Genomic DNA, 11,407 nt, shown 5'->3' with positions numbered 1-11,407 from the left:
TTGCCTCGAGGCTTTGTAAGGCTTGTTGATATTTCTCTGGGAGATGTCTTGCTCTGCCTTCTTACGCAGTGCAGCTGAGGAGTGCTCAGTTACTATATTTGGTACAGGGGTCCAATTTTTATAAAGGTGTCTTTACCGGGATCTCATCAGAAACATCCTGGGGCAAATTCATTCTTTGTGATGTCAGTGGATTTTGTTCAGTTCTTCTGTAGAACTTCTTTTTTATGTATTATTTACTTCTTACTGAAATTTCACTGCTGCCCTGCAGCCTCCAGCCCAGGGCTCCATACACAGCTCCGCCCCCACTCCTCCCTGGAAGGAGGGAAGAACTTTAGCATGTTGTTATCTTTTTGTTGTCTATCTGTTCCCATTTAACTTCAGAGGCAGCCAACTTGATGACCATTCAGAGATGCAGAGCCATGGGGAGTGTTTCTGAAATCAGACAGAACTCTGATTGTTTTTTGTCCCACTAGTTTAGGCTTGAACTCAAAACCAGTTGATTTCGGAGAATCAAATATGCTCCCAGATCAGTGACATACAGTGCTTTAAACCTGCAGATTATCTGAATGTCAGTGCTAGGTTAAAGGCTAGTGTGTGTTCCTGTTACATTGGACTGTGCACTAGGAGAGTGGATGCTAATCACACATACGGGGACTGTGCCAAAGTAAACCCAGGGGATTGCCTCAGCTGGGAGCAAAGAGTGGGTGGGTGGCAAATTCACTCTATATTGTGTACCCTTGGTTATGCTCTGCAAAAACACAGCTGGGGCCAGGGCAGGATGAGGACATCCACCTTCAAATGAGGTTGTAACTAGAGGGCAAATACGTCCAAACCCTGTTCACTTCACTGTTGCCACCCAGGAAAAGGAAATACAAGGTTGCAGTGCCTGAGAAGAGTCTGGAGGAGATGGGTGGTGGTGTCAGTGTAGAACTACCTCACGGCTGGAGGAAGCTGGCAGAAAACTGGACATCTGGCTTGGGGGGATGTAGAGATTTGCTAAAATATGTGGGTACTTAAAATGTCTTGCTTTATTTGGAAAGGCCTTACAGTGGAGCTATGGGGGAAGTTGGCAGTGGGTGGCAGGAGTAGCCCTAGAGAAGGTTCTGTACCCAGGAGGATCAGACATGGCTGGGATGGATGGGTGGACAGAGGTAGTGATGCAGGGAATGGAGGTGAATTGAAAGGTTTTTACTCCAAGCTCTGATTAAATACAGGATGAGAGGAAGATCACTAATGATGCACAGAGAGAGTACTGAGGATGCTTTTTACAAGCTGAGGACAGTAGCTGGTGTGCAGCTTTGGCTCTCATTGTATGCTACAGCCAGGATCCAGACCAGCCACAGCTGAGATGAGTATTTCTCTTAAGTCCCCTTCAGACTGGGTTAGAGGTCACCCACCCCACATCTCCCCCCCAGTGCTCTGGCACCCCATGGCCTGGAATACCATCTGAATGTAGATGTGGGTGGAGAACTGTGCTGTGTGGCCTTTACTCTGCTGTTGGTGGAAGCAAGTAAATATTAGCTAATGTCGTTAGCCTGGAAGAGATACTATCTCCATATATCAACTCCCCCACTCTTTGGACTTGGGGGGCGGTATTTGGGATTGCTTCAACCCATCAGTCCAGGCAGTTCTCTCCTCCTGTGTGGATCTTGTCAGCTGTCTATCCCAGCCCAAGCAATGGGAGGACCAGTGCTCCTCTTAGCCCTGACCCTATTCCCAGTTGCAGCTGCAGCAAGCCTGGAAATGAGAATGTCTCCTTTTGATATCGGGGTGCTTGGTGGAAGGAACAGTCATTGAAAAGTTGTGCTAAGGTGCCCTGTTTAGCATCACAGAGTTGAACGGTGGGGGCCTTATCCTCAGGGAAGCTGCGCAGAAGCAGCTCCTACTGAGTCCCGTTGGAGCGCTGGGTGTCAAGCACCACTGCAGGTGAAGCCCCTGGTGCTTGCTCGTGCAGGCACTGCACTGCACACACTGCACAAGTTTTGCCTCTGTTCATCCTGTGCTGGTGGGGGTGAAATCTGGTGTGAGGACTGAAGCCTTATGCCTCAGCCACTGAGTCTTCGGCTTCATTCCTCACCCAGCCTTGCTCTGTGTACTTGAAATTGGAGTATCGTACACTAGGCAGCTGTGTCCTGGCTGGTGGCAAGATGGTGACAGACAGAGACCAGGAGTCCTCTGGTTCCACACTGGGTATGTTGTTTCTTTCTGGTATGGAAAGGGAGCTGCATTATAGTTCCTTCACTGCAGGCCTCCAGACATTTCTGACCCGTGGTCTACCTCTTCATGAAAGCAGCAGAGATGGATTCTGGCCTGTCCACCTCAGCCTCTGAATTGTTTTTGAACATCTCCTGCTCTCTTCTAGTCACTATATGGTGGTGTTCCCTGTTGTCATTCACCTGCTGTCACGTTGGAGGTGACAACCCAGAATCACACACTGGTGGAACAGGATGTGGAGAAGCCAGGCACTTTTCTATGTGTCACCTTCCAGGTGAGCGTAGCTGTGGCTGCTGATTTGGCAGCTGGATGCTCTCACTTTCACTTCAGACAGGAGCCCAGCACTTCTCTGGGCACACTGTTCTTTGCCTTGCCATAGGTTGCAAGCAGGTTAAGTGTATTTCCCTACCAGTGCCAGGCAAAATACAGCAGTGTCCTGGAGCCTAGCAAAGTAGGGAATCTTTCCTGTGTAGATAAAAACCCGTCTTTTGATCTGTGTCAGCTCATTTCATCCTATTTAAAGCCTGTTGGAAAACACTGATTTTCAGTTTACTCAGTGTTTAGTCCCTAAAAATGCTTATATATCACAGTGCAAGTCAATGCATAGGGAATACATTCTTTTCGTCCTCGCTTCCTCAGAAGCCTGTCCCTCCAGCTCCAAGAGGACCGTTCTGCTCTAAAGCTGCATCTATACTGCAAAGTGTAGTTGCAGCCTGCATAGACATTGAGCTTACTTTAATTTAGCTGTGATGGGTGGTGATGGCGCTGAACCCACAAAGAACTGAATTTCACCTAGGCAGTCTGGATATTTCTTGGGTGGCTTGAGTTCCTGTCATTGCTGCTTTGCTGCTCTTGTTAGCCTAACTAAACACACTGAGGCTGGGGCACGACTACACGACCTTCAGTTACATTTCTGGAGAGCCATGGAGATGTGTCTGGTGCTGAGGCTCTACAAACTGCCCCTGTCCTCCTCAGCACCATACTAAGTCGCTGTGCCCATGTCCTGATGGTCCTGCAGATTCAGCAGAACTCAAGGAGGGGCTGTGGTCACTTCTGGTTCTTGCATCAACAAGACAATGATTAACTAAGTGTTCGGTGCCAGCCCTTAGGAGGGAGTGAGTCCTGGCTCTGGAAAGCCAAGGAAGTCTGCTGTTAGCAAAAAGAACCTTTCTCCTGGTGAGCTCAGTCTTTCTGATACTGAGATGTCCTGGTTTTGCCTGATCAGTATCTCATCTCCCATTACTGTCTTGGTCAGCTCCAGATCTGACTTCCCTATGGTTTTTCTTTGTTTTATAAAAATCTCACATTTATGTGAAGTGGGAGAATGACACATCAGTTGGTTCACTCTGAAGTTCATGAACAAGAGACAGGCAGAGACTGCTTCTTCTCCCTATAATGACAAGCGGGTTAGAGAGAGAGTCGTACAGTGGAATTTGCACTCTGAAGTTCGGGGATTTTTTAACAGTGAGATGATGTCTCACATCTGGGATAATATGCAAAATCTCTGACAAATTTGTTTTCTGTTTCCCTGTATCAATCAACCTAGGTGCCAGAGTTCATTCCCAGGAAAAGAGATGATTCCACATCACACGTAAGACACCTCTCTTGGCTGCCTCTTCTCTTACAAACTAGAGCGCTTCAGCCTCTCCTGTCTCTGAGCCATGTTAATGCTGGAGATGCAGGGTGGAAAGGATAGTGAAAGAAATGGAGAAAGAAATGTGGAAAGAGGCAAACGTGACAAGGAGAACGGCAGAGAAAAGAGAATGAGGAAGCTGGGGAGCACAGAGAAGACTATGACTAGGGAAAGGAGAGAGCTAAATCAAAGGAGGGGAAGGGAGGAGGGGGAAGTTGGAGATTTTGGTAGGACACGTGCCTCTGTTTCTCCTTCAAGCTACTTGTAGTCTCAGGCAATTTGTTTTTTTTTAACCTGACAGCCAGAGGAGATGTTTTTTTTGCATGTCCTGATCCACAGTGAGGACAATGTGCTCTTTGAGGGTCACGAGACGGTTCTGGTCAAGCCCCAGAAGAATGTAATTCTGGTAGAGGCAGACAAGGGCTTATACAAACCTGGAGCAACAGGCAAGGCAAGAAGGTGGCATATGGAAATGAGGAGGGAAGGGTCAAGGTAGCAGCCACATCTGGGGGGAAGATTTCACCAAGCACAGCAAGCCAAGCTTGTTGGAGATGGAAGAAAGCAGATCTCTGTTACCAGATGTCTCCAGGAACAGTATGGTCAGGAAGTTCCCCTGACCATACTGTTCTCCGAGCTGTGCTGCACCAAAGGCCCAGTCTGCTGCTCCTGGGTGTTGTTTTGGTGAAGTAACTCTAGTGAGAGCCAAAAGAAAAGCCAGGACTCTCCAGGACACTGGACAATCTCTTGTTGTTTTCTGAGGGCTGTTGATTATATTTGAGTAAAGCCTAGAGTGACAGTTCCAAGCTGTAGAAGTACAGAGAGTTACTTCACAATATGAACAGGCTGCAGACAGACCAACCCCACTGTTTAACACATCCTCGTAATCTTTCCAGGTAAAGGCAGTGAGTTTCTGTAGCCTGCAGCTGCATATAAACATCCCAGACAAAGTCCTCTGGCGTAGGAGATGCTGGGGAGGGCTGTTTGGGGAAAGACCTGAACACCTGTGAGGTAAACAGAGAGACATGAATGCTGGAGCACAGAAAGGGAGAAGCGTATTTGTGCAAGGACATGTTGCAGCCAGAATGCTTTATTATCCTTTTCTTTATATCTCCAGTGAAATCTTGAATTGTGAACCTCGACAAGGACCTTAAGGTCATTAAAAATGAGGTGAATATCACCTTGTGCTTTTCTAGAAGTAGGAGCCTCAGCATGAGACACATTGAGAGATTCAAGAAAGAGACATCTCCCTGCTAAACCATAAGAACAAATGATCTTTGAAGGGAAACCACTCATCCACTGGTCCCTTGGAGAAAGACTGCAGTGTAAGCTAGCACAGAGGGAGGAGGAGACCTAGTGTGGGGTCTGCATGGGGTTGAACTCTCTGGTCAAGGGCCCATGTCAGGCAGTGTTATTAATACTGGTTCACATGGGTGCTGTTTTGCTCTGTACAAAACTGAGCTTGTATTACTCTTGTTTTTACAGTATTCCCAGATATGACTGCAGGTAAGTGACAAAGAACTCACAAAAGGGAGATGTCTCTCTCTTCTACCGTGCCCTTTTACTCCTGGACAGAGTTGTGCCACAAATGTAACCTCATAAGGTTATGGTTATGGTTCAGGTTCAGCTGAAGTCTTTTCTACCTGGTCAGCCTGGGTTCTTCATTCAAATCAGCACCTCTGTGAGGCACATAGCTGAGCTAGAGGCAGGGCAGTAATGAACCTTTGCCCAACACCTTGTCTGCACAGAGCACAAGTGCTCAGTGGATGCAGCAGAGTTGCTTCTCCTTCCCACGGTGTTATGGTGTTACCGCTTCCCAGTAGCTTTACTGTTCCTGGCAGCCTTTGCAATTCAAAAGTTCAGTAAAAGGATACTGGAGGGAAGAGAGGGAATCTTGCCTGGTGATCTGGCATCCTGTCTACTGGGGCAAGGGTAAGCCCTCGTAGTGCATTCTCATGCCTGGGTATGGCTGGACCTGCCAGGTACCCATGCTCCCAGTGTGACTTAGTGGCTCTGCATGTCCTTTCCCAAATAGGATCCTGAATATAACCATACTGCTGAGTGGCTGAATGTAAAGTCAAGACACGGCATTGTGGATCTGTCCTTCCCCCTGGCCTCTGAAGCACCCCTTGGGAAGCATACCATCTCAGTGCAACAAGACATGGCTCAAAACCTTCAGTGTTGATGAATATGGTGAGACTTGAACAACAGAGGTGAGAGAGAAGTCGTGTGGGTAGCTGGAGAAGAGAGCAGGATGATGTGGCCATGTTCATCAGATCTTTTTGCTCTGGGAGAACAGCAGACCGGGGACAGGGTGAGATGGGTCTGTGCGCACATGTCATGCTGAGCTGGAGGTTCTGCAGCTGCATAGGGTACAAGGGAGAGGCTGTGGTCTGACATCTTGTTCTAGCTGCAGCTGGGCCCTGTGATGAGCACTTTCTGCTGCTCATTGTCACCCTCTTCTAAGCTAAGTTTACTGTCGACTTGAGTCAGCTGCCATAATACGAAGCGGCATCATGCCTTAGTCCCATTCAGTTGCAGTGATGTAGGCAAGGACAAAACCCTGTGCCGTTTAAAATGCTTATGCTTGGCTGAGCTGGAATAGAAAGCAGTCCCATGTGCAACTGTAGCAGCAAACAGAGGGTGGTGTGGCTGACGGGACTAACACCTACTGCAGCATAGTGATGAATAACTGGGGACATTACTGTCTTTCCCCCTGTCTGGACTGCAGTTATAACAGAACTTACAGTCAGTGCCCACACTCAGTATTGCTTTTTTTCCTCCATTCATATCTTCCTCACTTCCATGCAGTGCTGAAAAATGTTGAAATAGAGATTAAGCACCCTCCATTTATCACTACAGCGGATGAGGAATTTCAGCTGAAGGTCTGTGGTAAGTGAGTACATGATACCGTTGTGACCTCTGGCCTTTGGCTCCACAATCACCTCCGGATTGCCCATAGCTGAGAAGTGACTTTCCAGCATGATGTTCTTGCTTTACTTTGTGGTTGGGGGAGCCAGATCACTCTCTGGAACGGGCTCCTTCTCACACCTGGTCACTTACTGTGAGGCTGAAGCACACTAAGGATGCTGGGTGTAATGGGTGGAAAGGGATGCAAACTGATCTTAAGATCCATCATGTCAACTTGGACAAAGCACTAAAGCCTTGTATAACAATCCACTGGCAGTCATTTCTGACTCAAGTCCCCTGGGTGCTGCTAGGACTGCCGTCCCATTGGGGCTAGAAACACTTTCACCTGGGCCACTACTAACCCCAGCATGAAGGAGGGCGAAGACAGCAAGAGCTAAGTTGCTGGAGACAAGACTGTTTCTGATCGTCAAGGATCCTGAACATTGTCCAAGAGAAAGCTCAGAATCTGAGGAAATCACCCTTTTTCACCCAATATAGGTGTCTCATTTGGCTGCACTACTGTTTATTTCTAATCCTGAACAGCTGCACATTGTTGGTTTTGTGTATTTATCGCGCCTTCATTTGGATCCTTCCAACCTGTCTGAAAGCTAGAAGGGCTGAGGAAGCCCAATGATACAAACGATTAATATTAAGCACTGGCAGCGTCTTGGAGTGTGGCACAATGGGGTATTAACTTTCTCCCCTCCTCTGCAGATGTTCCGCCACAGTGACGAGTCTCACCTCAGAAATGAAATGGTCTACCTAATAGTTGACATCAATGATGAGGAGACACACCTGTCATTCCTCACGGATGAGAATGGGGAAGTCCACTTCTCACTGGATACCACCAGCTGCAACAGCACGCTGGTTTCTCTGAAGGTGAGCAGCAGCCACAGAAAAAGGAGGATAAAGTGCAGGTAGGCTGAGGAAAGGGATAGAAAGTGGCAGAAATCTGAGGTTTTGGAGCACAGTCCTCTGGCTCCTGATCTCATTTCACTACATCTGTAGAAGCATCTTTAATTACTCTCCAGTGCCATCTCCTCAGGGAAACTGGAGGCTATGCTGCAACAGTTCAGTCAAATGGTCACCAAAGGTGCTCTGCTGTCCCGAGCTGGAGCATGGTCCTAATCTTTTGTATCCCCCCTAACCTTTCTACTTCTCCACTAAAAACATCTGTTAATCTGAATACTTCCTTGGAGGAAATGTCCCCTTTCTCCACTCTGGGACATGTTGGAGGTGGCTTAGCAGAACTGGCAGTTGACATCTGTCCCTGTTGAGCTCCACTTCTAGTGGCTGCCCTTGCCCTGCAGAAGCACATAGCTTGTCCAGGCTCAACTTGGCAGGTAGCTGCTCTTGACCTCCTTTTCAATACCAGACTTTGAAGCACTTGGCTTCTCCTCACAACTTCTTATCCTACACCTGGAGCTCGTTGTTACCAGCCTGGAGTACACCCATCTTCCCACTACCTGCATTCCTGCAGCTGATGTGGGATTCATGCCCAAGCAGTACGAGCTCCTATGGCCATCCATTTCTCAGAGACTGGAACTGTTGTTCCAGATGTTTTTCCCCAAGACCCCAGTCTATCCAGGGTGAGGTTCCCTAATTTTGGTTGGGCAGGATTTCGTGATCAGAGGTTCTGTAATCTAGGAGGTAGATTTCTGTCCTTAGGGAACCTCAGGACAGGCTCTAGTTCTTGTTCCTAGGCCCACAGCTATTATCCACAGAGTCCTAAATTATCTGCAGAGAAGCAGAGCTTCACCATACAAAAGCTGTTTTGGTGCCTGTTGTGCTTCAGGGCATCTGACCAGAAACACAAACTGGTGGTCCACCTCATTAGACCAACACATATCAGTTCAGTCTCCTTCTAGGTGACTGTCCTTCTCCTGCCTTGTCTAATTGATCTAATATCCAACCTTATGACTTTGCTGCTAGCTTGTACCTTTGGAGAAGATATAGAAAATTTGTGTAGCTTGCCTGTTTATCTAAGGTGCAGTACGGAAGAGGAATATTTTTGCCAAGCTTGAGCCAAAGAAGTGGCCAGTATCCTGGGTTTATTGTTAATCTGTGACAGTGGCTATGTGGGATGTTCTTATCTGCAGGTAGAAATTATTAAATTCCCTCTTTTGATTCTTATTGTGTGTCCTACCCCAATGAGCTGATTCAATTGAATGCTTTCCCTCTCTTCCTTGCTGCTATCTTGTGCAGATCTGCAGCCTCCTTCTCATTGACTCTGACTATTGGCAATGACTCCCTGCCTGACAACAAGCTTTTACTGTATGCAGTCTTCTTGGATGGAGAGGTGGTGGCTGATGTGGAAGAGTTTCAAGTAGAGAAGTGCTTTAGACACAAGGTGAGTAGAAACACAAGGAGTGCGATAGCATCGTTGATGTGCTCTGGCCTGCTGTGGTTCCTGGTCCTGTTTTATCCTCAGCCAAGTGGTATAAGCTGGATACACACCAAACCAGATGCCTGGTGTTTTTGGCTGGGAAACAAAACAGGTAACCTCCTTCTTCCCTGAATTCCTAGTCCTGCCCTGCCCAACACTGACTGGCAAGCTTTTCCCAAGGAGTAAACCAGGAACTCTGTTTTCTCCCCCACTCTCCATGACTGACTTGGGAACACGCTGTCCCCCATGTTCTCCCTAACACAGAAGAGAAGCCTGCCTGCTTAGCTCCCTGCGGTAGCTGTGGATCAGAGGGTGGTGGATGTGTGGTGGCAGGGGAATTCTGGCTGGACTGTACGCACTGCAGCCCCTGTAACCTTCCCCGTGGGTTTCCAGGAGGGCCTGTCTCAGCATCTCAGTCCCCTTCCCTACCTTATTCTCTGTCTTTCCCTCTGCTGCCCAGACATCTAAGAGTCACAGGGTCCCACTCTCCAACGCTAAGCCCCCTGGCCTGTCTTCTTTTGCAGGTGGCACTGGAATTCTCACACAAGGAGGAGGTCCCGGGATCGAAAATCAGTCTGGACCTCAAGGCTGCTCCAGGGTCCTTGTGCTCTGTCCAAGCTGTTGACAAGAGTGTCCTCCTGAAGGAGAACAACACCCTAACAGCAAACACAGTGAGTGCAGCCTGTGGTGACCAACCCCCTAGTGTCTGCCTGCCTTCTGTCTCCATGTGTCGGTGGGAGGAAGCCCATAGTCCATCCCAGGACACGGCTGCAGTGTTAGGTGGCTGCCCTGGCATTCCTCCTCCTCAGCCTCTTCTGAGCAGTTATGTGGTGATCATGTTCCTCATGCACCAGCCCTGCACTGTGGGCCTCTGCCTGGAAAGTGGTGGATGCTGCACGGCACTGCAGGGGTAGGCGGGGAGAGCAGCTTCAGTGAGATTCTGGTGCTTTCCACTTGGAGGGAGAGCGCTCAGCAGCTTTCCTCACATCCATGAGTCTCCCTCTCTTCCATCTTCCACCAGGCAGTGAGGCTAAACCTTTGAAATGGAATTTTGCCCCAGTGGGGTCCTCCTATCCCTCTGTCTCAAACATTGCTGGATTATAACCATATGACAGATCAGGCTGAGCACCTGAGCAGTTCTGCAGAAAACAGTAGCTAGGGGACAGGACCCAGCGCACACAATGGCCAGTGAAAAGCGGTCAGGAGTTTGTCGGCACCCAGGTGCATTGTGAGAATCTAGAAAGGTTGAAGAAACTTACCTTAAAGCAGTCGTGTGTTTCAGAGGAATTAATTTAAGACTTAGAACAAAAACACTGCAAGAATTGAAAATCCCAACATCATTCCACAATGTATATCAGAGACAATACACATGTATATGCCTCATGCAAAGCTGTAAGGTAAGTTATAGCAGGCCAGCCTGTTACAAAGAAGCTTCACCAAATCCAGGGGGACTTGCTGCACCTGTACATAGGACCCACAGTGTGATCTGGTGTTCCATTTCACAGGAATGCTGTTCTAGGGCAGAGCACTTGCATCATCTACTAACAGGTATACAAAGTAGTAATCATTAAATATGTAAGTCAGATGTGCCAATGATGTCTTGTGCTCAAACTGAATCATGCATTTCATCCTAATCTTGCACCCTAGAGTTAAAAGGCTTGAACTGTCAGAGGTGAAAGTCTGCAGACTAAAAGCTACTTGCCTATATCCACTCCTTGGGCTTCATGTCCTTTAGTATAAGCTGGGCCAGTGCCAAATTCCTCAAATGCAAAGCTTTACGAAGTATAATAGAGGGCTCAAATCCAAATATTTGACCCATACTCATGCTCATTGGCCAGTTCCTTATGAAGACCTCTGTTTTTCCATTGCAGCTGTATGAGAAGGTCTTTGATGACAGCTTTACAACTGGCGGATGAGGGTTCCTTTATCACTTGGAAGACTTTGAGGCATACCCTTGTCTGCCCCAGCAGTCCAGTCTCCACAAAAATACTCAGATGGGAGCACCACGGTACCAAAGTGATGCTGATGTCTTTAATCTGTTTAAGGTGAGTCTCTACACTTGTACCAAACTTTTCCTGAGCCAGCAGTTGCCAGTATGCCATCCTGAATGCCTACAAAAATTTACTCTTAGCAAACTCCAGCTGCCCTGATTTTCATTGCTATAAGTCATCTGTGCCTTGTTCGTCTGTCTAGCCACACTCATTTGGGGACTATGGGGAAAAATGAAACTTATGAGTAAGCATAGTGCAAACCACTTGATTAGAGAA

General features: G+C 47.9%; 1 protein-coding gene across 1 annotated transcript; it reads left to right on the top strand.

Moving 5' to 3' along the window:
• The first annotated feature begins 1,677 nt into the window (after positions 1-1,677).
• A2MP1 (alpha-2-macroglobulin pseudogene 1) lies at positions 1,678-11,056 on the top strand. The gene is given in 15 exon segments (XM_075155649.1): positions 1,678-1,749; positions 2,367-2,394; positions 2,397-2,488; positions 3,761-3,805; positions 4,149-4,293; positions 4,962-5,014; positions 5,330-5,350; positions 5,880-6,010; positions 6,012-6,037; positions 6,656-6,736; positions 6,865-6,908; positions 7,469-7,671; positions 8,960-9,104; positions 9,665-9,811; positions 11,012-11,056. Coding segments are annotated over 15 exon segments (1,278 nt in total).
• Positions 11,057-11,407: the final 351 nt, after the last annotated feature.

Source organism: Calonectris borealis, chromosome 1 (assembly GCF_964195595.1).
Source record: "Calonectris borealis chromosome 1, bCalBor7.hap1.2, whole genome shotgun sequence".
NCBI classification, from domain to species: Eukaryota; Metazoa; Chordata; class Aves; order Procellariiformes; family Procellariidae; genus Calonectris; species Calonectris borealis.
Note: the sequence above shows the minus strand (reverse complement) of the source record. Positions and strands in the feature narration are given on the sequence as shown.